A 25,542-nucleotide genomic window follows, 5' to 3' on the forward strand; every position below is an offset into this window, starting at 1 on the left:
TTTTTTTTTTTTTTTTTTAAAGGCACTACCACTGTTACCAGTCTTGAGTTTGATTAAATTCTAAAGAGACAAATCTGTTGTCCGCTTTGGCAGCACGTCTCCGAGAACATTGATGAGAAGTTTTCCTCGGGTTGTCTTGTGGCATATTCAGGTTCTGGCAACTCTTCCCCCCTCATCCTGTTAGACCCCAAAAATTGCTGGATTCCATGGGTACAGCAACCAGTGAAACTTAGAGCTGTCCTGTTTAATTAAAAAAAAAAGCAGCAGTATCCCCCAGCCTTTTCATTCAGCTTTTACACCCAGGCGAGGGGAGAACAAAAGCCCTGGGACTGTTTCTCTTTCTTCCCTGACCTTTGGAATTCCTGAAGCGTTTACCACTTGCTTGTAAATCAGGAAAGCCTGTTGGACCATTCCTTTGAGAAATGCCAGCTCATCACTTGTTCACACTCGGCTCGCGGCTGAATTCAGTTTGACGGGCTTCTCCCTTCCCCTTGACAGTTTGAAACGTTATTTTCTCCTCTGTGCCTCGCCAGGGTAATCGTGCTGGAAGTGGGAACTGATACGTTTGCAGCTCTTCAGGCCTCAAGCAGTGCTTCTGGGTCCTCTGGCCAGGGTTGGACACCGAGGAGGGGACAGTGGGGAAGATGGGTGGCTTTCCAGGAGGAAATCAAGGAGGGAGAGGCACAAGCAGCACGCAGTTTACTGACTGAGTGATAGGAATGACCCTGTTCCAGGTGATATCAGAGCATTGTTCGCTCTTGAAAGTGGGCAGGGATTGACTGGAAAGGGGGCACAAGTGAACTTCTGAGGGTGGTAGAAATGTTCCATATATTGACTGGAGTATAGTTCATCTTTCAAAACTCATCAAGGTGTAACTTAAGATATATGCATTTCACCCTAAATGTAAAAGTTACCTCAGGGGGACTTCTTGGGTGGTCCAGTGATTAAGACTCTGTGCTTCTAATGTAGGGGGTGCGGATTCGATCCCTGGTGGGGGAACTAAGATCCCACATAAAAAATTACCTCAAAAAACAACAACAACGAATTTCAACCCTAGCGTTGAAAGCCTAGATAGCCAGCTTGGATTCAAACCCTAGGTCTCTCTCATGCATGCTTTGTGATGCTGGGCACGTCACTCAACCTCTCAGTTTCCTCACCTGTGAAGTGGGAAGGAACGTACCTTCCTTAAGAGATGGTTGTGAGGATTAAATGATGTTAGTAATTAGCATAGTGCCTGCCACTTAATAGGTATTGGCATTGGTTATGTCCTTATGCATCCACCTTCTTAATCCAGAAAGGATTTGGGGCACCCCCTAAGAGTTCTTTTTTTTTTTTTTTCCTTTTCTGTCTACCTTTCTCCTACATTCCTAGTCTCCCAGATTACCACATACTTCTTAGCCTTAGCTCGCTCCCAGCAAGATCTAGGGCAAAACTGGACTCTGGGACCCATATCCTAGCCCCACATCTAACACTTCTTAAGCCAAGCCTGTTTTCACTTCTCCCGAGTGGAGACGTGTTGGGCTAACTAGCAGGTAAGTGATAAGGCTGTTCTGCCTTGTCTCCCATGCTAGTAGTCCCAGCTGTCTTCAGTTCGCCTATTTTGATAAATTCTCTCCAAGTTGGTAGGACCTGAGAAAATTGCAGAGAGCAGTGTGCTAACCTGTTGCTGGAGTTCAGATAAGAGGCGTGTTACCTAACACTTTGGAGCCATATGGAGGCTGGCTGGGGGTCACGTGACTGCACCTGGGCATTGTCTCTGGCAACTGAAGAAGGCTGCGGTAGTAGTCTCTGGGCCCTGGCCTCCTAGTGACATCAGTGCCTGGAAGCTGGAAAGCCCTGTGGGCTCAGCTTTCAGGGGAGGCCCAGGTCTAAGAGAATTCCTGAATGAAAGTGAGGCATTGAGTGGCGTGGATGGAGATGCTTGGGAAAACTTGCTGAATAGCTCCTCTGTAAATGCAGTTTCTCTGGGTACCTACTGGTAGTCCAGGGAAAAACTAGGTGTCTGATTCACTTTGGACACATTTTTCATGGTCTCATAGGAAAATTAAGAGTTTCGACTCTAGCATCAGGCAGACAAGTTCAAATCCTCCCTCTGCCACTTACTAGTGCTCTTATCTTGGGCAAGTTACTTAAACTCTCTAAGCCTCAATCTCCTGATTTGTAATAAGGGGGATGGTATTTTATGGATTTGGGGAGGATTAAATAAGATTATGCATTATGCATGTATAGGAAATGCCCAACAAATGTCAGTCATCACTATTGTTAGCGTGAAGCCCAGAGCTGGGTTTGTGTGTGTGCCCACGTGCGTGTGATGTTGTACATCTGTGCATGTGAGAGTGGACACCTGAACTGACGCAGTGGCTGTTGAGTTCAGCTAAGAACTTAGGACTGGCTGGGGCTGAGAGCTCGTGCCTGGGCAAGGCCTGCGTTAAATCCAACACTGTTTGCTTTGTTCAGACTCCTTTTTAACCCCTTGTACTAGCTGCAAAATTACGGGTAATATATTAGTTATTCAGAAGTTGGAAATAGCCTCAGACCAATGCGAGAGTTCCTTAGGCTTCTCAAAAGCATTTGAATGATAATTTTTTTCCTTAGTGTGCTGGAGGAGGAGTTATGTTCCGATTTTGCAGATGTAAAAGCTGAGGATAAAGGGGCAGATACTGATTAGTTGAATGAGTTTGTGTTGGTGCTAGAGAGTTGGAGCAAGAAAGATTTTTACTCATGAACTTGAGTGATGTTCTTTCATGGCTGCAGCATATGACACTCTTCATGGGGCCTTTGAGTCTGTAAAAAGTTACACAAAAAAATTCACGTTTGTTGGAGGGAGGTCAGAACATACAGATGAGCAAAACAAACATTGTCTATAATTTTACCATGTCGAGGTAGCAGAATTAATATTTTGGTGTTCCCCAGATGTTGTCTATGGTATATACGTAGAATATACGTTCCTAATGTTCTCTTACACAACTTTGGGCTCCGGCTACTGTTTAACACCTTTTTTATTAACCTGTGATAGATTATCAACATCTCCATCATCTGTATCAAACATAGTTTCTCATTCAGGATTTTTTGGATTCAGTTTTAAATTTAGGAAGTCTTTGGAATATGATGAAAAGTTGGGGGCTGGCCTTTTCACAAAGGAGGGAGGCAAGGTTGCTATAAATCTAAATTATAGTTCTCTTTAAAATTTTAGGGAAAGTTGATTTCTTTTTTTCAAGTTAGAAGTTTTTATCAGAAGGAAGCCCCGGGGGCCCATACTTTGGACTTGTATCTCTCCAAGTTCGGACAAGCTACCAGATGCTTTGTTGAACCCTTGTCTCTCTCCTGTCCTCTGACATCCTGATGTGGAGCTGTGGGGCTTTGCTTTCTAGGGCTGTCGTACAAAGAAGATCCTTATTCTTAATGATGGCTTTCAGGGAAACAGTCTTGCAGTGGTTCTATGATGTCCTCTTCCTGGGATCAAGAACCAGGTCCCACGTGTGCCAGTGCGGACCTGGCCTCCCTAGAATGATAACCTTTTACTGCTGGAAGGATCCTGTGGTCATCTTGCAGATGAGTACAGTGGGGCCCAGAGAACTTTGGCCAGTCCTGGCCCCATTTCCAAACCAGAATCAGTAGCTCCTAACCCACTTCCTGCTGAGGGACAGGGCGGGGTTACACAGTGCTGGGCAGAGTGGGGATAGGCCTTCCTTCACCAAAATTGACTTTTGTTCGATTGGTTTCCTAATCTCTCTTTACCCTGAGAGGCTGAGTTAAAGGAGGGAGTGCTAACGATCATGGTAATTAGTCTAATTACTCATATAGAACCCCCTCCCCGACCTCCGCCACCTGACAGTCTCCCAGGCCCCGACCCTGGATCCTGGGTGTGTGTTGTGCCATTGCCCGTGCAGTGAATGTCCACGTTTGCCAAGGTCTTCCAGCTTCTGGCACTCCTCAGGGGGTCCCCGTCTGACTTAATGAAAGCTGGGACTACAATAGCAACAAAAAACAGAAAAAGCCCTGCGTGTTCTGAAGTTCTGCTGTCTTAGGAAGCACGTTTGTTACGTTATGAAATTGCTTCTCATCTCTTAAGGTGTCTATAGTAAAGGGAAGAGCACTGCACCCTTAAGATAAATTACTTTGTCGTGCTAGGTGCACTTCTGTAGCTAAAATGCCTTTGTGGTTTAAATTCTGAATGCCTCCTCTGCTGCTAAATGAATTGCCCCTGAACTGTTAACCTTTATTTTCTCAGTAATGAATGGCTCCAGGAGAAACATGTAACATGTAAATGGCTTGGCCAGATTCTAGTACTGTGTGGGGACAATAAGAAATGTTGTCCCCGGGCTTCCCTGGTGGCGCAGTGGTTGAGAGTCAGCGATGCAGGGGACGCGGGTTCGTGCCCCGGTCCGGGAGGATCCCACATGCCGCGGAGCGGCTAGGCCCGTGAGCCGTGGCCGCTGAGCCTGCGTGTCCGGAGCCTGTGCTCCGCAGCGGGAGAGGCCACAACAGTGAGAGGCCCGCGTACCGCAAAAAAAAAGAAACGTTGTCCCAGGACAGTTGAAAAGAGGTCCTCTGGTTGTCCCAAGGAGCCCATGTGACTGTTTTAGGAGATACAGGATGATTGAATAAAGTCCATGGCTGATTATCGCATGTGATTCGTAAAGGGTTTGCATATACACAATCCAGTGTAGGGACTCATAGTGTTTATATCAAATATTTACTTAATGGTTGAATTTTAAACAGCTTGTGTTATTAAGGAATTGTGCTTATAGTGGCATTTGAAATAATTTCTGTTTTTAGATTTTTTTTTTTCCTGTTTGTCAGCTTTGTATAAATTATTGGCTTTGAATGAACTGAATGGCATTGAAATTGATTTGCTTAACTCCCCAAATTCCCCTTCTTGTCCTCTCATCATCATCATCATCATCGAGGGGCCCCGAGTACCGAGGAAGGAGGAAGAGGCCTGTCTCTCCTCCATCACAGCAGCCCCTGGAAGGCACCGCACCCTTAGCACAGGGCTCGGACGACAGAAGAAACTGTGAAGACAGCCCTCATTTGAATGAAACATCCTTTGTGGTGCCTTGGGACAGTCGAATGGCAGGGAGGGCTATGTTAGGCAAAGCTGTGTGGGGTACATGGGGAGAGGGAAGGGAAATCCGTTCTGTTGAGTCTGTTCTCTTCAAATAGGAAATATTTTTTGACACTGAGAATTTTTGAGAAATGTCCTGTATGTAGATGAGTGAAATTATAAATCACTTGATTCAGATTTCTAGTTTCATCACAAGCAGACCTGACTTTTGCCTGAGATTGGAAAATAAATGACACTTCGGGGGTTTCCCCCAGGAATTACTTGTGTCTCTTCACATTTCTCGTAGGGTGTGTTGTACACCACATAGCATCGCATACTCATGGTGGTGGTTTTTGAGATAGAATTGTGCCCCTGGAATGTAAATCACAGGCAAGAGCAATTTGGTGACATAGGCAGGAGACCGGTTTGAAATGGAACATCAATGACTTTACTGGTTTATGAAGTCAGAAAGTGTACTGTTTCCCCCTTTTCCATCTTTCTTGATATTTCCCGTATTTTGCTTTGGTCAGCTTTGAATTCTTTTTAATCGTAAAATATATTTGGGGGGTAGGTTATTGATGTTTACACAGTGCAACTTTTGGGTCTGCAGTGACACTTGGTTGTTTATGGGTGCTCTGGGGCCAGAAATAACATTGCCTAAGGGCCAGTGGGGGGCTAAGTGCTTGGCGGGGGGACAGGAGGTGATGTGGCTCCCTGGAGGTCCACGGCTTGGCAGTGGCAGAATTAGGACTTGACTTGAGCCACTCTGTCACAGCTGCATAGTAACCTAGGCTTGGAGAGGACCGAATGCTCAGTAGCGGCTGGGGTAGGATGGGGTGTGACAGATGCTGGGAGATGCAATTTTCCATTCTCATTTTTCTTCCCCTAGAGATCCCAGGCCAACAAATCAACGCATCAACAAACACGTCAACAATGATGTGAACCTTCGTATTCAGAACTTGACCATCTTAGTGAGAAACATTAAGACCTACTACCAGGTAAGGCGGGACCCCCCGCGCCGCCCTCCCCGGGTTCTGTGCGTCCGGCAGTACTGTCATTTGAACAGTTTCCCTACAGGAAGCCAAGAGGAAACGGTGGTCAGGCATCTGCTTGTTGAAACTTGGTGTGTTTGCACACGCATCCCTTTTTTTGGCATTGTGAGAAGGGTCAGAGGTGGGATTGCTTTACTTTGTCCAGGGAATGTTCTTTGAGCCGTGTGCAAAACATCGTGCCTGGTGCTGTGAGGGCCCCAGAGACGAGCCTTGGTTTGCAGCCACGGCCCAAGCACACAGTCGAGTGGGGACTGGCTGGCACGGGCTCTGGGAGGAGCAACCTGACACGGTTATCACCCACAGCTCCGTGAGTCTGTACAGGAGTGATTCAAAGGGTTGAGGGACAGAAGGGACCACAGAAGAGTTATGTTCAGGCCAAATATATAATCAGTGAGCGCCCAGCTGGCAGACAGGAACACCAGGTTCACAGTATGGGGTATCTGCTTGTGAAATGCTCCCCATATCTCATTAGAAGGTAGTCGGTGGGTCAGACAGGAGGGCCCAAAGGGGGAAGGGCTGTGAAAATCCCCATCCCAGCCTCGGGAAGGTTGGGTGAGAATCTTTGATGATGTTCATGATCTTTAGATAGCCGGCATTGATGGGAAACATATTTAAACTTTGCACCTCAGAGCCCTGATTGTCAAACTTAGCAGTGAAACGTTTTCCCCCATATGATTTTCTTGAGTCCCCAGGTGAAGCCCTAGCAAATCTGATTGACTTGAGGGCTGGGGAACTCTAGCGCCCTCAGCTCAGCCCCTCTTTCTCCAGGGCATCTCTATGGGTTTCCAGGACCCCAGGGAACACAGTTTGAGAACCACTGCTCAAGAACCGGTCTCCTTCCAGGTTCACACTGGGGTTTCACTGAACCCTCTGCCTCTGAGACCTCCCCTAGCACTCAGCTTCCTGGGCTGTAACTTAGTCCTGGTTCTGGGGCTTGGGAGAATCTTCAGAGTCATGAGGACCCTGTCACCATGAGGAAGCCCTCCACCCAGCTGTGGCTTCCCTCTCTGCCCTCGTGCAGTGGTGCTGGTTCTGAGGTCACTGAGGTCGCTGGCCAGGCGGCCAGGTGGAGTTTGCACTGTGGCGTTGGGCTGGGTGCTGGGTCCAGTTCCTGCAGAGGGCTGTGGTTGCTGCTGGATCTGAAAAAAGGAGGGAAAAGGAGGGAGTGGACAGTGTCTTGGGTTTTCTGAGATGATTATTTCCATTTTCCTCCCACTGGGGTCGGGGTACATGAGAGGGGGCTTGGGGTGCTGGGATGTCTTGCTCGTGTGGCCAATTCAGCAAGCCCCTTGTGCTCATTCCATGGCCCGTTGGTGGCACAGCACTGTGGACACTCCGAGCAGCCTTTGGGAGGCTTGGCACCGGGCCCATGCTTTAGTAACAGAGGCCAGCTGTGATGAGGAGGGGTCCGGGGGTGCGGGAGAGCCCTGTGAGAACTGGATCTATAGGGGTGACGGGGGTTTGTTTCCTTGCTGAGGAGAGCCACTGCCAGGGCTGGGCACGCCGTCAGCAGGTGGGTCTCAGCTACTGCTTCCCTCGTGACAGCCGCAGTCAGGGGAAATGGGTGCTGCCAGTGAACTTGGGCCTGGGTGTGGAGGGGGGTTGCCTGGTGGCCATGGTGATTGTTTAGCAGCTACTCGGGGCTTGATCTCTGGCTGCAGGCACCATTCATGGTAAGCAGTGCTTTGGACGCTGTGTGCTAAGTGCCAGGAGAAGCAGGTGGTGCTAACAGTTGGAGACAAGACCCCTAACTCTGGACAGGTGAGTCTCCTGCCCCAGGTGTGGCTGGGAGGTGGTAACCCTCCCTGCAAGCGCTGGGGTGGAGGTGAGGTTTCTGGCTCTGTACGCAGCATGGAACAGTCACGTGCTTGCTGCAGGCTGTTTGGCCTGGCAGGTGCTGCCCTCTGGGCTTGGCGGCCCAGTAGGACACATGCTGGTGGCACTCAGCAGCTCTGACAGTCCAGTCTGGGCCGGCCAAAGGGCTTGAGACCCTCTACTTGGAGGTAACGTGCCCCTCTTAGGGCACTGTGCCGAGTTCCAGAAGATGGGAGACAGTCACAGGAAGGAAACGATTGCTAGTCCATTCTCAGGGCCCAGAATGACTTATGGGTAGAAAAGAGGACCCTGCATCCTTGTTCTGTTTCTGTGCTGTTAGCTCTTTGAGGGCAGGGCTGCTGTGTATTGGCAGCCTCAGCTCCAACCTGGAGCAAATGTTTGCTGAAAGCACTTGCTAAAGGCCATGAGGCGTCCCTGACCCTCAGCCAGCCCTGCTCCCTTGGAGGAAGCTGGCAGGACACTGCCCTTTGGGCTGACACAGCTTAGGTGTGGGCAGTGTTCTGTTGTGTATTTTTTCCTTCCAACTTATGATAAAATAAAGTTTAGTTCTGTTTATATAAGTAATATGTGCTCTTAATAAACAGCTTAGAAAACAAACAAGTAGCAAGAAGAAAAGAACCACTCATAACCCCACCACCCAGAGACAATCACTATTAACATTTTTAGAGCTTCCTTCCAGTTTTTGCGTGAATAGTTTTTTGTTGTTGTTTTGTTTTTAACATCTTTATTGGAGTATAATTGCTTTACAGTGGTGTGTTCGTTTCTGCTTTATAACAGTGAATCAGTTATACATATACATATATCCCCATATCCCCTCCCTCTTGCATCTCCCTCCCACCCTCCCTATCCCACCCCTCTATGTGGTCACAAAGCACCGAGCTGATCTCCCTGTGCTATGCGGCTGCTTCCCACTAGCTATCTATTTTACGTTTGATAGTGTATATATGGCCTTGTCACTCTCTCACTTTGTCCCAGCTTACGCTTCCCCCTCCCCGTGTCCTTAGGTCCATTCTCTACATCTGCATCTTTATTCCTGTGCTGCCCCTAGGTGCTTCATGACCATTTTTTTTTTTTTTAGATTCCATATCTGTGTGTTAGCCTATGGTATTTGTTTTTCTCTTTCTGACTGACTTCATTCTGTATGGCAGACGCCTGAAGAGTTTTTGTTTTACACCGTTGTGGTCGGGACATACATACAATTGCATACCCTGCCTATTTTCCTTACCACCTGACAATTGTAGCATAAACATACAATAACAATAATGGGTTATTATTTTAAAGGGACATTCAAGGAAGTTTCCCAAAAGAAGTACTGCCCAGCATCCCCTTGTGAGAGAGACCCTGCAGGTTGTAAGGGCTTGGGGTGAAGTGAGACAAACGTGGTTCTTACTGTGGCTGGGGTGGCTGGGAGGGTGGGAGGTCACCCCTTTGGGAGGGGGACTTCCTCTTGCCATGGCTTTTCAGTAGACACACCAAGGTCATGGAGTCCAGCCCCGGGTCTTGTTTGCAAAGCAGTGGTTTGGCTGCCCCCAGGCTGTCCCCTTCTTTTCTGAGGCTCGTGGGGCAGAGACAGTCAGCAGGGACAGTCAGCAGGGACAGGGGCCTCTCGTGAATAGCGTGGGCTTCTTTCACAAGGAAGCTCAAGTTTTGCCCCTGAAAAGCCCTGGAGACAGAAAAGGTCCTTGACATTTTTCTGGGGCAGAGGACAGGCAGTGGGTGAGAACCAGCACGGCCAGGTTCAGTCTGACCACCAGTGTCGCAGGCCTCCCTCTGACCTGCTGCTCGGACTCTTCCGGGCATGGCGCCTGGAATCGGCATTTTCAGAAGTTCCCCAGCTGTTTGAGTCTTCACATCCTTCCGACAGGATGGGGAATCAGCAGGCTAGAGATAGAGAGGTGGTTCTCAAAGTGTGGTCCCCAGACCAGCAGCAGCAGCATCGCCTGGGAACTTGTTGGAGATGCGGGTTGTCAGGCCCCTCCCCCAGACCTGCCGTGGAGGTCCAGTAGTCTCTGCACCTGAACAAGCCCTCCGGGTGAATCTGATGCACATGCGTGGGAACTAGTGGGTTAGAGCATTTCTAGTGATGTCTAGGAGGGGCGCCTTCAGCCAGGTCTCCTGGGCGGGGAGAGGGCTCAGTTCTCACCAGGTAACTCCTCTCCATCACATACAATGGACACACATCTCATCTGCCCCAGGACGGGAAGAGGAGAGGCTCTGAGGAGAGAGGCTGCAAAGATGAGGGGGTGACCAGAGGGAATAGGTGTCACCGAGGGAGTTGCTGGGAAGGGGCAGAGGAAGCCAGAGTTGGACAGGACCTTGGGAAGAGCTCCCAGTTCAGTCTGTGAATTTTAAGGACGGAAAGGCTGATCAGAATGAGCATAAATGGGACATCTGCGGAGAGGCCTGGAGGACAGGCGGGCCTGGACCAGAACTGCACGCTGCTTTGAGCTGCCTGGCTGGTTAGCGATGAGCCCAGCATCACATGAGGCTTTTTTTTTTTTTTAATTGGTCCCTCAACTCACTTCTTTTTTTTTTTAAGATTTATTTTTTTTTATTTATTTATTTTGGCCGTGCCGGATCTTCGTTGGGGCATACGGACCCTTTGTTGTGGCATGCAGGGATGTAGTTCCCCAGCCAGGGGTCGAACCCGGGCCCCCTGCATTGGGAGCCAGGAGTCTTACCCACTGGACCACCAGGGAAGTCCACATGAGGCTTGTTTTACTCACTCAACAGCCAAACTCTTTTCCATCTGAGTCCTTTGCAGTTAAAATTTGGATTTATAGAATGGTTCATTGTTTACATTCAGAGCCTTGAGTATGGACATTGAATGCATGTTCATTTGATCATCGAATCAGTAGGAAAATAAGGCAGTATACGCAGAAATCCCCGGTGCAGCAGATGGCTGATACATGCTTATCCTTGGCGGGTTGCTCATGGTGTCAACTGCCGTCCCCTGCCCTGGACACCTGTGACTTAGGTCCTTCTCGCGACTCTTAGAGCCTAATTGTCATGTGAAGTTTCTGAGGTTTCTTTGGCTTTCTGCTGGTGGCAAGCACTTCACACGGCGGCCTGGACAAGTGCAGTGTGTGTTGGTGGATATGTGAGATGTAAGTCTTCATCGTTGACTCACATGTGGATATCGATCCTGAAATCGGGACCCTCAGGTGCATGTAGGGACCCGCCTGCAGGACTGACTCTGAAATGGGAAATTGGCTGAGTTTCTCTGAGCATCTCCCCTCGCTGGCCAAGCACTGGGACAGGCAGCTTTCCTTCTGTGGGCCTCCTGAGTTCTCATCTGTCCGAAAGAGGGTGGGCCCTTGTGGTTCTGAAATTCCACAGTCGCATAATGGCCAGAGACCACCAAGATTTAGAGTTTCAGGTGACCTCGAGGAAGCTCTGTATTAACGAGTTCCTGGAACTCGGCTCTTCTGGTTTCTCACATGGTTGGAAGGCTAGAACGGACCCAGAATATTGTTCTTTGTCTCAGAATGGTTTCTTCTCAGCAGAAGAAACGGTTCAGGGTTGCCCTATCTTCTATAATCTCTTTTTTCCTTCATTGCCTTGAAAAATTAAAAATAAAACAGTACAAATGGTTATAATGAACACCTGTGTATCTGCTCAAAATAAATATGAACATATGTGAATATTTTTCATATTTGCTTCAGACCTCTCTTTCAAGAATCTTTTTTCTGATTGAAGTCTCCAGTGTGCCTCTACTGCATCCAGTTATCCTTCCCTCCCTCCCTGGAGGTACCGCTGTCGTCAGCTTGTGTGCGTATACGTACCGTTTTATGTCATCTCTTCAGATAAAACCTCCATATACTGCCTGTACCTCTTGTCCGCTCAGCCTTGCTTTTGCTTTTGAGATCTGTCAGCTTTCTGTGGCATTTATATTAGATAACCACGGGCTGACTACTAAAAGTTAGAATTATCTTTAGGGCTGTGCGCACTCAGTTTGAAAAAAACGAAAGACTTGTCAAAAGTAAGAACAGAAGGAAATGTGTATTTGACATTGTTGGTGGGAACAAAGTAAACTGTCTCCTTCGTGTAGTCTCAGGGTTTTTAGGTAAAGTGATGTCTCCTTAGGTGGGTGTGATGTGCTTTGCTCTGGTGGATAGAGACAGTGTTCAAGGGAACTTCGAGTCTGCTCAGGCCCTGTCTACAGGTACCAGTGGCTTTTGCTTTATGAGTAAATACAGTGTATTGAATTTGTAGGGGAGAAATTACTTTGTCCACTCTTTAAAGGTTAAAGAGTAAGGCTGTGAGATGGGTATTCTTGTTGTAGCTTATATCTATGTTTTGAGGAAATTAAAAGTAATGTTTTTGATTATAATTTCTTTTTAACTTTTTTTAAACATCTTTATTGGCGTATAATTGCTTTACAATGGTGTGTTAGTTTCTGCTTTATAATAAAGTGAATTAGTTATACATATGTCCCCATATCCCTTCCCTCTTGCAATGATTATAATTTCTGATTACAGATTGGGAAATATAAAGAAAATTAAATCTGCCCACTGTCTCGTCACCTAGGCATACCATTGTTAACATTTTGGTATTTATGCTTCCTGACTTTGTGTCTGTTACTACATGTGTTTCAAGGTGTGGGTTGTATGTAACCTTCATTTTCATTTACTGTGTAGTGAGCATTTTCCCATGTCATTAAATATTCTTTCGTAATATGAGTTTTAGTGTCTACATGGCACTTCATTATGTGGCTGTACCACTATCATTGATACCGAGTTATTTCTGTCTTAGAATTATAAACAATACCCCATGAACATACTTGGTCCATAAATCTTTCAACAACTGTTTTTATGTTCTCAGGATAAATTCCTAGCATGGAATTCCTGCGTCAAAGGGCATGAACACTTGGAGGACTTTTGCTACTTATTGCCAAGATTACCTTCTTTACAGGCCTTTTGTTTTTCTTTACTGAATTGTACCTTTGTGCCCTTCACCCATTGTGATGGTACCTGTTACAATGGCGTATTCTATGTTGCCACTGAACACTGAAGTTTTCTGTGTCTCTGCCATGTGGATGAAGGTCTGAGATTACTTTTACCGTACATCTGGGCGAACTGCCTTGAGTTGGTGGGTCACTGGATCCTGGTTTGGAATCTCCAGCAGGGTTATGGCGTGGTGACCGAACACAGCAGTGAGGCGGGGTGGTCCGGACTTAGGACCGGAGGCCTTCGTCAGAGGGGGTCCTGTCCCCATATGAGCAGTGGGAGCCTTTGTCTGCCGCAGACTTGACCCAGGAGATTACCGACTTGCCTGTGAATGCTCTCAGTCTAAAGTTCAAGAGAAAGCCTTCCAGACTGAGTTGGGAGGTGAGGCTGAGGAGGGCGCTGGTCTGTGTGGACCCCGCCTTTCCTCTTTCCTTCTTCTTGCTTCCCGTCCCCCGTTCTCTCTAGTGCAGGTTGATGAAGTGTGGGATGAGGGAGCCGTGGTGGCCCTGCCGGGGCTCACCCAGTTCTCTTCTCTGTCCCGCCTCCTTGTTCTTAAGGCCAGTCTCCATGCCTGAGATGCTGTGTCTTGTGGGGTGGGAGATGGAGCGGGTAGACCAGCTGCTAGAATACCTGTGTGTGCACAAGACATGGATGTCACGGGACATGGGAGGGAATTTCCCAGCCTGGGGTGATGAAGTGTGGGATGAGGAAGCTGTGATGGCCCTGCCGGGGCTCACCCAGTTCTCTTCTCTGTCCCGCCTCCTTGTTCTTAAGGCCAGTCTCCATGCCTGAGATGCTGTGTCTTGTGGGGTGGGAGTCCATCTGCTAGGTAGACCAGCTGCTAGAATACCTGTGTGTGCACAGGACATGGATGTCACGGGACACGGGAGGGAGTTTCCCAGCCTGGGAAGGGGTGAAGCTCACAGAGAGCTTTCTGAAGGGGGTGACGCTTGGCCTGAGTCCTGAAGGATGGGTAGGGAGCTAGACTGGCAGAAAATGGGGTGCATGGGGGGTGTCCTGGGAGAGCAAAACCTGAAAAATGTAGAGACATAAAGCAGCCGGCAGGCTGTCACCTCTGAGTGGCTAGAGCTTGGGGCTTCTGTGAGGAGTGGTGATGGTGAGGCTCGAAAGATACGGAGGTTCCAGAGGGCGGATGCCACGCTAATGAATTTGAACTTCATCCTGAAAGACCTGGGAGTCTTTATAGCATTTTTAAAGAAGAAAGTTTAAAACAGAAAACTCTTGACACCCGTATTGAGAATGGATTGGTGTCAGGAGAGAGTGGGGAGTCAGGGCAGGTCGTGGCAGCCTGGACCAAAGCAGGCGCAGAGGAGAGAGGGGTATTGGCCACGCAGGGCCGTGGACGGCAGCTTGCTAGGTGCCCCACCCAGAGCGAACATCTGGGGGAGGATGAAGTGCTTTCTCAGGCCCGGGAGAGCTGAGCCCTGCAGCAGGGTGCTTGCCCCCCGGGCTTCAGGGCAGGGCCCGATGGGGTTGAGTGGCAGTGGCTCCAGGTCAGCCCGACAGGGGCTGGAGCGGGGCTGCAGCAGGGTGGCAGCTTTCAGGGCCACCTGCATTCTCTTTCTCCACACTAAGCAGAAGGTGTCTAGTCCTGACCTGTGACCCTCCCTGTCTTGCTGGCCAAGGATGGAGCAGACAGGGCTTCGGACACCAGGTCATGGGCCACTCAGTCCCACACCTTTCCAGAGGTGGGTTTGTTTCTGCAAGATGTGAGACCAAGTGCCAGTTGGACTTGGTTTCTTTTTTTCTCTTTTCTCTTTTCAGAAGAAATGCTATGGAGGCGTAATGACTAGTAAGCAGGAACTTTGGGACCCAGCTCTGTGCCGCAGTCGAAAGGCTGAGAGGAGATAACTGGGTGCCTGCTGTAAGCCACGCACTATGCTAGGAGCTTTCAGCCCTGTCACAGTGAGGAGGAAACTGCTGTCCCTGTTTTACAGATTAGGAAAGTGAGGCTCGTGGAGTAAGGTGCGGAAGCCCCAGGGAGCTGCAAGTTTTCTTGGTCATCGGCTGCTTGGGGAAACGTCTAAAAATGAAGCTTTCTGCAGTCGTGTAGGGAGCTGGCTTGCTGTGGGCAGACCAGCTGTTCTTTGAAGGTGGGCAAGGCCATTCAGGATATCTGCACCAGTGTGGGATGGGTCCTGAGCCCGAAGCCTCGCCAGGCTGGGAGTGCCGCCTCCCCAGGGTCTCCTGCTTGGGCTCCCCCTTATTAACCAGATTTCACACCAGCCGGGAGCCTCAGAGGAAGGGGCTAGATTGCTTCAGGCGCCTCCTGAAACCAGCACTTCCGGGGCTGGGCAGTGGGTGGGACAGAGGGAGCAGCTGGCCTCAGACTTCACCCTGCTGCATCCCCCAGAGCAGCAGGAAGCAGAGAATCAGGGCTAATTGCAGAGGGTGGGGAGGGGTGAAAGGTGGGTCTGATGTAATTAACGGAGCCAGAATTTGACCAGGCCCTGGCAGCTTAAGGGCCGTAGATGTATGCGTGTGCATATGTGCGTGTATGCGTGTGCGTGCGTGCGTGCGCATGCACAGCTGTTGACAGAATCTTTCTGGTCTCTCTGGGCTCCTCCTCCTGGCCTTGAGTCCAGACCTTGAATTGCTGGGGGTTTCCCTGCTCTCTCTGAGCGGCCAGGCTCTCCTTTGCCTTGAAGGAAAGGAAGCAGCTTTCACTTGGAGTCTCGCCTTTGCACCCGGGATGGCCCCTGAGGCCCCCGTGGGCTGCCGCCTTGCTTTGGTCTGTTCTACACGGAGCTGAGCCCAAATACGCAGTACACAGTTGGCCCTAAAGACCTCCTCACGTTTACAGATCTGGACTTCCTCAGTGATTCTGATATATGTTCTCTCGCCATGTGTTTACTTTTTTATCTTTTGCTCAACTGTTCTCTTAATCCATGGCCATTCGTTTAAAGTGTTAAGTTTTCGAGCCCTTCTTCCTTTTGTAACATAAAGGAGGGAAATGGATTTCTCAAGTTTGTAAAAAGAAAGTCTCTCCCTTGCCTTGGGTTTTGGTGTTAAATGCCAAGATCAGCGTGTTTGATATTATAACTGGTTTGTGAGAGGGACTCATGGGAAAACTTGCCTGGGCAGGCTTTGCCCTCCATAAAGCTGGCTGCGTGGCTCGCGTCCAGGGCTAATAACAGTTTCTCTTACTCAACTGTTCTTTGTGGAAAGGCAGTTTCTCTGCTACTTTGCCGTGGCATTCAGGGCCTTGGTACTTTACGATATAACTTCAGTCTTATTTCTCTAGTAATGAGAATGACAAAGTAATGAGGATGAGGCAGTGCTTGTCTTAAGTTGGTGAGCTCAGCTGGGATTGTTGGAGAGGCCACAGCTTGTACCCCCAATTCTGAGTTTGAAGTTTTGAGAGGAGGTGGAGGTTTCAGGAGGGTAAAGAGGCTGTCAGCTGAATGCCGCGAAGGTTCCATTGGTTTGGGATTGGGTTTCAGCAGGTTAAGGGAAGAGGGATGGTGCTCTAAATATGGGGCCACTCTCCGTGGGAACAGGGGGGTACAGTGTAACTTTGGGGAGGAGCCTTGCGTTGCCCCCCATAGCTGCCCACCCCCCTGGGCTGGCCCTGGCATCGGCTCCAGCTCTGCAGGGGGAAGTCAGGTTTGCTTTCTCAGCTCGGGGTAGGCGCTTAGCCGCCACCCAGTGGAAGAGGATGAGCTAGCTCTGTGGGGTCACTTCTCCAGTGCCCTAGAAGGTAAGGAAGGTGAAGCCAGAGGAGGAAGAACAAGGTGGGAGGGGAGAGGGCAGAAGTAAGGGCGAGTCATTTAGTTTTTTTCAAGGATCTAGAAACTTGTGTGTCACTGTTCCTAACCATATGACTTGGGGTGCATCATTTGATTTCACCTCTAAAATATGGGTAACACCTATTACCGGTCATGTGGGGCTCAGGTGAAATACTGCCTAGTTTCTGAGTCAGTGAAGAGCAGTAATAGCGCTAGCTCGTCCTCCCAGGCTGACTTTGCGGGGCCGCTCCCGTGCGTTCACGCTCTGCAGATGGAGGGGCCACGTCGCTTGTGTAGGTGGAGGACCGGGGACACAGGAGATGCACACCAGGTACAAATAGGAAGAGAGGAGGAAAAGCAGCTGCAAGCTCCTTTGTCTGCAGAGGCAGAAGGTGGAGTCGTGGGCTCCATTGAGCTCACCTCTCAGAGTTGTGGCCTTGGGTAATTTCATCTCTGAGAGTCATTCTTGTTGGAAAAGTGGGGATATTAATAGTGCCTGCCTCAAGCATTGCAGCGAGGTTAAGGAAGGGCTTTGGACAGGTTCATGCTGGCAGTGCTAAGATGCCCACCGGTCTAGCAGAGGTGGGGGGTCGTTACAGAGACCCGCCACTCTGGGCTGGGCTTCCTTCGTTTGTTAGTGATCGGATTATGGAGGGGCCCTTCCAGAGGTTACACTCTGATTTACTTGGATTAGTCCAATACGCGTGTGCATACGTGCTTGACTCTTGCCCTACACATTTTTCTCCTATATGAATTTTTAATTTAAAGCATACTGTTTGCTTCCAGTGAACTGACTGTCTGAGGCACATTATCTCTTGGCAGCCTCATGAATGTCTCTCCCACCAGCAGTGACACGCCTTAAAAGTAGGTACCGCATCTCTGTCTCTGTTCGCCTCTTACCACACCAGCATGGAACCATGCCTGCCATCAGTCAGCGTGTGCTAGTGACAAGATACAGGGCCACAGAAGCCGTGACTAACGTCATCGCGTTCAGGGAACATGTTACTGGCCTGGGCCCAGGATCTATCTCCAGGCTAAAATAACCCTATAAAAGTCCTCGACTCCTTCCCCATTTCTAGACAGTTGAATAATTGGAGCACAGGGCCCTCCTTTATTCATTCTCTGTCCCTTGAGTGCCTGACACATGTCAGGGACTTAGGACCTGACTGTTACGGGGGTCAAGGGGGGCAAACCAGGATGGAGATGCAGTGCAGTGGGGTGAGGGGGAGACCGGAGCCTTTGAATCCCACTCTTACAGGGGTCCCCCGCGGCTTTCACGCCGACCTGCAGGCTTTTCACATGGTGTTTGCTTTGTTGATGTAGATGCCATATGTCAGGTACCCGGGAGGCTCAGTCCCTGGGGGGTGGAAGTTAAATTGATTGTTTTCAACTTTGTCTAGCCAGCTTGGCTCCCTTGAGCTTGCCAGTGTTTAGGCTTAATGACTTTGACTTTAAAATTAAATCCCTCCTTTTCCAAACCACAGTAACCAAACAGGCGGTCCTCCTGTTCTTGGAACCAGTCAGAAAAGTTGATTTCCCTTTACATTGTGGAATCATGGTTGCTTAAGGTATCAGAAACTCTAAAGCAGTTTTGACATTTCTGTGCTAAGTTGGTCTTCTAAACACCTTCCTCTCCCCATTGTTCGGATGAGAATTTGTGACATTTAAATGTTACAGAGTAGAGCTTACAAAATTGGATTTTTCCAAGGTGAATGGACTGAGTCTCAGATGTGGGTGTCCCAAGCTTGAGATGCCGAAAGAAGAAATGGTGGTTTCTGATAACTCCAAGCTCTCCTTGAGCCACCTGAGACTGAAGCTTGTCCAGACTTTTAGAGGAAGGCAGAGGAGGACTGAGGTGTGGGTTGCCTGGGAGGATGGCCGCGCTCGGGTCTGTCCGGCTTCTCTTCTCACCTACCACTACCCTGGTTTCTTCCTTTGGGAGGGAAACTCCTCTCAGGCTGCCTTTACCTTGTCAGCCCCTCACCTGCATCCCAGGGGAGCCTCAGGCCAGTGTCCTCCCCATCATTCTGGAAACAGCCGGCAGCTGAGTCTGTCACCCCTGCCCCCCTGCAGCCTCTCCAGGGGCTTCTCCTTCTCCTGAACAAGTGGGAATCCCCTCGCCCACCAGACACCACACACAGCGCTGTGACCTGGGGCAAGCAGCCCGACCCCTCCAAGTCATTTCGTCCTTTGTCCAGTGGGGATAACAACCAAACGCGAAGCCCTGGGTTGTGAGTTCAGAGAGGGTGCCTGCGTGTGAGATGCCTTGGCTTGGTGATGCTGTAGAGCTGGAGCTGGTGAGGGTGGACTGTGCTGGTTCCTGGGCTGCAGTGCTGTCTGTGCTGCGCCGTCCTCCGCACTCAGGCATCGTGCCTGGGCACTTCTCCCGCCGGAGCACCTTGCCTTGGTCTGCCTCTGTGAAGCCCATGCAGAGGCTCTGAACCTGAGTGTAATTATTTTCATTACCACCGTCATCACACTCTTCGGCTCTCATCTGCTTTCTCTGGGTCCTGCACGAGTTTGCAGGCTCCCTCAGGGCAGGGACTTTGGCGACCTTTGCTCTCCCAGGGTCTAGGAGCACAGTAAAGGCCAGCTGATGGGCTGCCGTGATACCTGCTTCCATCCCGTGAACTGGGTCCAAAAGAAGCAGACGTGACTGGCCCAACCGTGCCCGCCTGGGCCGAGGGTCCTCCCTGGGGCACGTTTATGTGATGGGCTGGACTCTCAAATGTTCCTACTTTAAGGCGTGGTCTGTACTGAAATTCTGGGTCTTTATTGACCCTGGGGTTCAAAAGGTGGGATAAATTGATTTCTAAAGGCAGACAAAGCCACTTTGATAAGCCTTTTAATCTCGTGCTTTTTAAATAGAAAGTAACTGGAAGTGGGACCAGTGAAGCCTTCCTCTGTTTTTTCCCTTTGGAAGTATTCTCCTCTGGTTCTGACCGAGATTTCCTCCCTTGCTCTGGAAGGTCAAAGTCAGGACCTCAGAGCTCCATGTCCATAACCATCCCCAGCTCCAAAGTTACTGGGTTTGGTTTTGGTGGGGGGGCATGGTGGGGCACATTTGGGATGGGGTGATCCAGTGCCTAAGTTCATAGGTCATTTAAATTCCAGGGTGTGTTTGAACTCCTCCTAGGTGCAGTCTCAGGAAGGAGAGCTTGAACCCCTGGAGATGGCTGGGTTGGTGGGAACAGAGTGAGCTGGAGCAGCTGTTGTGGTGGCCCAGTGGCCGCCACCTTGAGAGATCCCAGAGGTTTGGGAGCAGACAGATGGAGTTGGGGGGTGAGTTCATCGTGTGGCTTTGAAATCCAAGTGTACATTCAGCTGTGGTTGGAAACAGTTTAGAATATGTGAGAAGAGGTAACTAGACTTTATTCTAGAGTAGACCAGAAATAAATAAGAAAGGAAGAATATGGTATGCTCAGGAGAACTTGACTTTTGGTCTTCTTGATTTGGAAATCACCTTTGACTTTTAAAAATCAAGGAACTGGGGCTTCCCTGGTGGCGCAGTGGTTGAGAGTCCGCCTGCCGAAAAGCCAAAGGTGGAAGCAGCACAAGTGTCCATCTGTGGATGAATGGATTAAGAAAATGTGGTACAGGCTTCCCTGGTGGCACAGTGGTTGGGAGTCCGCCTGCCGATGCAGGGGACACGGGTTCGTGCCCCAGTCTAGGAGGATCCCACATGCCGCGGAGCGGCTGGGCCCGTGAGCCATGGCTGTTGAGCCTGCGCGTCTGGAGCCTGTGCTCCGCAGCGGGAGAGGCCACAGCAGTGGGAGGCCCGCATACCGCAAGAAAACACACACACACACACACACAAGAAAATGTGGTACATGCATACAATGGAATATTATTCAGCCTTTAAAAAGGAGATTCTGACACATGCTCCAGCATAGATGAACCATGCGGACATTATGCTGAGTGACATAAGCCAGTCACATAAAGACAAATACTGTAAGGCTCCACTTATATGAGGTACTTATAGAGTAGTCAGATCGAGAGAGACAGAAAGTATAATGGTGGTTGCCAGGGGCTGGGGGAAAGGACTCTGGGAATGGGGAATTAAGTGTTTAATGGGGTGGAGTTGAGTTTTGCCAGAGGAAAGGAACTCTGAAGATGGGTACAGCAGTGTGAATGCACTTAACACTACTGAATTGTACACTTAAAATTGGTTAAGATGGTAAATGTTAATGTGTATTTTATGTGGTCTTTCTGTTATGTGTTTTCTACCATAATTGTACCCAAAAAGGGACTGAACCCACACTTTTTCCTTCTGGAGGCCCTTGTTCTCTCCATTTTCTCATTCACAGGTGCACCTGGGATGCAGGCAAAGGAAGTATAATAGGATGTTTCTACTCCATTCTATGGACTTGGGGATTTTCTGTGTTGTTTGGGGTTTTGTGTTTGTTTCTAACTCCTTCAGGCTCTGGGAATAGAATGACACCAGCTGTTGGCTCTTTGCGTGTGGAACCTGGAAGGTGGCTTCGGGGATACCTTTAGGAGGATGTGGTGGGTATGACCGTGGGCTGTTAACTCCTAGGATCCAGCAGTGTGGACCTGGAACAGCCAGTTAGAAAACCAAGAAGTTGGACTGGTGGGTGCTCCAGCCCAAGGTTGTCCAGTCTGGCCTTAAGTTAACACTGATACAGCTGAGGTGCCAGCTGTGTCATCTCTGCATTTAGCATAGAGCATGAGACGTGATTTGGGCATTGCACTGAATTAGATGGGTCCCCACCCTCTCTAATATGGTAATGAGGTGGAGATGCTAGGAGCATGAACTGAGAGGAGGATAGAAGGTTTTTGTGGAACGTATGGCCGTGTGCCAGATGCTGGTCTCAAGTATTTTCTGAAGGAATGAAGAGGGCATCCAATAAGAATGTCCGTGATGTTAATCATACAGGGTGTGGAACCTCAGCCCCGGCTTTAAAAGTGGTGGGTCTTTCCCACTTAGTGGCTAAATGACCATACATGGCTAGCTGAGCAGAATCGCTCAGCATTTCTTTCCTTTCCATTTTTTTTTTTAACTCCTTCTTTTTTGTTTGTTTTAAAGAAAAAACCTTTTCTCTTGGAGTCAGCATGGGGGTTTTTCCACATTGAAGCACTTAGTCTTAAGCCTGGAGAGCCAAGATACTCCTGTTGGTGATGGGTAGTCCTAGGGTATGAGGACTTCTCAGCAGTTCATGCCTAAATCAAACCATGATTAAACTGTCAGAAACAGAAGCATCCCTTCCTTTTTTTTCTTTTTTTTTTTGATGCTCAACGAACTTCATTTATTTTTTTTTACTGAAGTATAGTTGATTTACAATGTTGTGTTAATTACTGCTGTATAGCAAAGTGACTCAGTTGTACTCACACACACATACACATATACACTCATTTTTTATATTCTATTCCATTATGGTTTTTCACAGGATACTGAATATGGTTCCTGGTGCTATACAGTAGAACCTTGTTGTTTATCCATTCCATATATAATAGCTTACATCTGCTGACCCCGATCTCCCATTCCACCTCCCCGCCTTGGCAACCACAAGTCTGTTCTCTGTCTGTGAGTCTGTTTCTGTTTCACAGATAGGTTCATTTGTGTCATATTTTAGATTCCACATGTAAGTGATATCATATGGTATTTGTCTTTCTCTTCCTGACTTACTTCACTTAGCATGATAATCTCTAGTCGCATCCATGTTGCTGAAAATGGCATTATTTCATTCTTTTTCATGGCTGAGTAGTATACTGTTGTATATTTATACCACATCTTTTTTTTTTTAGGAGTTTATTAATTTACTTTTGCTGTGTTGGGTCTTTGTTTCTGTGCGAGGGCTTTCTCTAGTTGTGGCAAGCGGGGGCCACTCTTCATCGCGGTGCGCGGGCCTCTCACTATCGGGCCTCTCTTGTTGTGGAGCACAGGCTCCAGACGCGCAGGCTCAGTAGTTGTGGCTCACAGGCCTAGTTGCTCTGCGGCATGAGGGATCCTCCCAGACCAGGGCTCGAACCCGTGTCCCCTGCATTAGCAGGCAGATTCTCAACCACTGTGCCACCAGGGAAGCCCTGCATCTTCCTTTTTTTTTCTTTTTTTTTTTTTTCTTGTATGCGGGCCTCTCACTGTTTGGGCCTCTCCCCTTGCGGAGCACAGGCTCCGGACGCGCAGGCTCAGCGGCCATGGCTCACGGGCCCAGCCGCTCCGCAGCATGTGGGATCTTCCTGGACCGGGGCACGAACCTGTGTCCCCTGCATCGGCAGGCAGACCCTCAACCACTGCGCCACCAGGGAAGCCCAACACATCTTCTTTATGCATTCCTCTGTCAGTGGACATTTAGGTTGCTTCTTGGCTATTGTGAATAGTGCTGCTATGAACATAGGGGTGCGTGTATCTTTCCGGATTAGAGTTTTGTCTGGATATATGGAAGCATCCCTTTCTTCTTGAGGTCTTTTGGGTCTAGGTCACTGATGTCAGCTTTGGACTTGGAATCACATGTGTCTAGAAGAGCAGTTGGTGACTTGGCCCTGACGAAGCCGGGGAGGATGAGGAGGAAGGTGGTGGAAGAGGTCAGGGTGCACAGCGCCCGCTGTTCCCATTTTAGCGTCTGGACTTGGAGGGAGGGCTGATGGAGCCACTTCTTCTTTCTCCTTACTTACCCCTGCCCGGCCTGTAAAGGCCCCACTCCGTTAGCCGTTAGCTGCTGAGGCTTTAAAAGGAACTAATTTGACCCTCGTCCAGGCAGAGGACAGGAGTGTTCCCTGCATGCTTGGTTTTCCTTGGATTTGGTGCTGGTCTGGTGTCCTGACTAATGTCCTGCCTTGGGCTGGTGAACAGACTGGGGGAGGGGTCATATTCCATCTGGGAATGAGCTTTCCCCGCCCCTGCGAGGGAGACCTTGGCCCACTGTGCAGAATCAGGAACCTGGACGCTTTCTTGTCCGCCTTGTATTTTTATCACATAGATGATACTAATCAGAATAAAACTTGGCCTAAGAAGAGAGAAGGCAGATGTTCCCTACCATCCTGCCAACTCAGCACATTAAAGTGGTTCGTAGTTCGCTATGCTTTGGAGCCTGTGGCCGTTCCCTGGGAAGGGAATCTGTGGCTTTCATGGGGACAGCTGATGGCTATTAATACCCCGAGGAAGTCCTCTGTGCCAGCCGCAAAGGGGAGGGGTTAATGTCTTCCTCCCCAAGCATGCTTCTGGGCCACGGCCCACTGTGAGAACACATCTCTTTCTTTGGTTGAAATGTCACGTGTTGCGCTCCCTTTTTAAGTCATCTTCTGTGTTCCACAAGTGGCTGTCGGCCTTGCCATGTGCATCTTTTGTTTACAGATCTGTTTGAGAGCTTACTGTGAGCATCTGAGCTTAGCCTGAGCACAGACGCAGTCTTGGTCTGTTCTTCGAGGTTGCTGTAGCTTGTGTCACACAGGAAGGGCTGAGGCCATCAGCCAGGACCTAGAGTCCCCGTGGCAGAGATGACAGACACCCTAGCCTGGGGCATTTCCAGAGCAAATGCCGCCTGATGCCTGCCCGGACTTCAGAGGGCAGGAGGCCTGGGGGTTAGAGGGTGGCATCAGGAGCTGTGGAAAGCTGGGCTGAGGAGGCCCAGAGCTGCAAGGAGGGGGATTGGGTGGGGGTGGGGAGAACGGGGAAATGGGCTGTGGCCACGTGGCGAGTTATTAGCAGAGCTGGAAGCCAGTTCCCACGTGACATGACAGAAATCTGGTCATAGTTGGCTGGGGCTCATTACCACCCATCCTCTCTTTTTCTTGCTGGCCAGGGGCACAGTCGGGACATCCCTGGGCTTCATAAATGTTCCCCTGCCTTGTTAAGCCTCAGCTGACTCTAATGGAGGGTTTTGAATGAGTCCCAATGGCGTGTGGCTGGTGGAATGTTAAAGCCGGAAGTGGCCATGGGTGTTTGTGGCCCCGCCGGCCACATAGCAGGACGCCGGGGAGCTCCTTCCACGCAGGCCCCTCCCCAGAGAATGAGAGATTCTGATGCAGCTGGTCGGCGGGCTTGGGTATCAGTATCGTTGAAAAGCTCTCTTAGGTGCTTCTGATTAGATGGTTCTGATGTGCAGCCAGGCCAGGAACCGCTAACCCTCTCCCCCCTGCTCCTCGTTCAGCAAATGGGGAACGAGAAACACGGGCCCTCCAGTGGTTTTCTTTGGTCCTTTCAGCGATTCGAAGTCACAGGCAGTTTGAGTCCAGGACCTGAGGTCTGGGCTCCTGTCCCCTGAGGTCACCTCGTCCCCTCCTGGCCTTGCCTTCCCGGCAGGCATCAGCCAGGGATCTTCACGAGGCTGCGGAAAGCCTCGTGGAAGTCGCCGGAGGGGCTCTGGCTCGTGTACCTGGTGTGGGCAGATGGGTCGGAGAACATCTGAGTCTGCTTCCTGGTGACTTTTCCAGCGTGACGGGGCGGGGCAAGAGAGCTCGGGATTTTCTGTTTGCACCCGGCTTTGAACTTTGAGGAGAGCGCTCACAGGCTCGGTGCCATCTGAGCGTGGCTTCTGTGGCACATGCCGCCCTGGAGGCTGGGCCTGAGCAGGTCGCAGGGAGGAGACGCGGGGCAGCCCGTGGGCCAGGCCTCCCCGGGCTGAGGCCTGGCTGCCCCTACCTGGGGGTCCCAGCACCGCGGTCAGGAGAGCATGGAGCTCCACAGGCGCCCCCAGGGGCTCACCTTCTCAACACGGGCCTTTCAACCTGACCGGCTTGGCTTCAAGCCCCCAGCGGTGAGGCTAGAAAACACACACTGTTGTTGAAGACCTGGGCGACGGTTCGTACATGAGCTTATCGCTCCTGCTCTGGCTGGCATGTGATGTAGTTATCTTGTTTTAAATTTCAAACATCCAGGGCTTCCCTGGTGGCGCAGTGGTTGAGAGTCCGCCTGCTGTTGCAGGGGACACGGGTTCGTGCCCCGGTCTGGG

The 25,542-nt window shown here is 49.9% G+C and overlaps 1 protein-coding gene across 7 annotated transcripts in view; it reads left to right on the forward strand.

Moving 5' to 3' along the window:
• Positions 1-25,542, forward strand: part of CCDC88C (coiled-coil and HOOK domain protein 88C) — a 127,751-nt gene that overhangs the window by 2,386 nt on the left and 99,823 nt on the right. For all 7 annotated transcript variants that reach the window (XR_003002059.1, XR_003002060.1, XR_003002061.1 and 4 more), the window contains exon 3: positions 5,937-6,045. Coding sequence is in view for 4 of the 7 variants with exons in the window: in XM_024736355.1 (XP_024592123.1) it covers positions 5,937-6,045 (109 nt within the window). In the remaining 3 variants the exon portion in view is untranslated. The remainder of the gene's footprint in view (positions 1-5,936; positions 6,046-25,542) is intronic.

The sequence above is a fragment of the Neophocaena asiaeorientalis genome, unplaced genomic scaffold, assembly GCF_003031525.2.
Source record: "Neophocaena asiaeorientalis asiaeorientalis breed wild unplaced genomic scaffold, Neophocaena_asiaeorientalis_V1.1 scaffold152, whole genome shotgun sequence".
Lineage (NCBI taxonomy): Eukaryota > Metazoa > Chordata > Mammalia > Artiodactyla > Phocoenidae > Neophocaena > Neophocaena asiaeorientalis.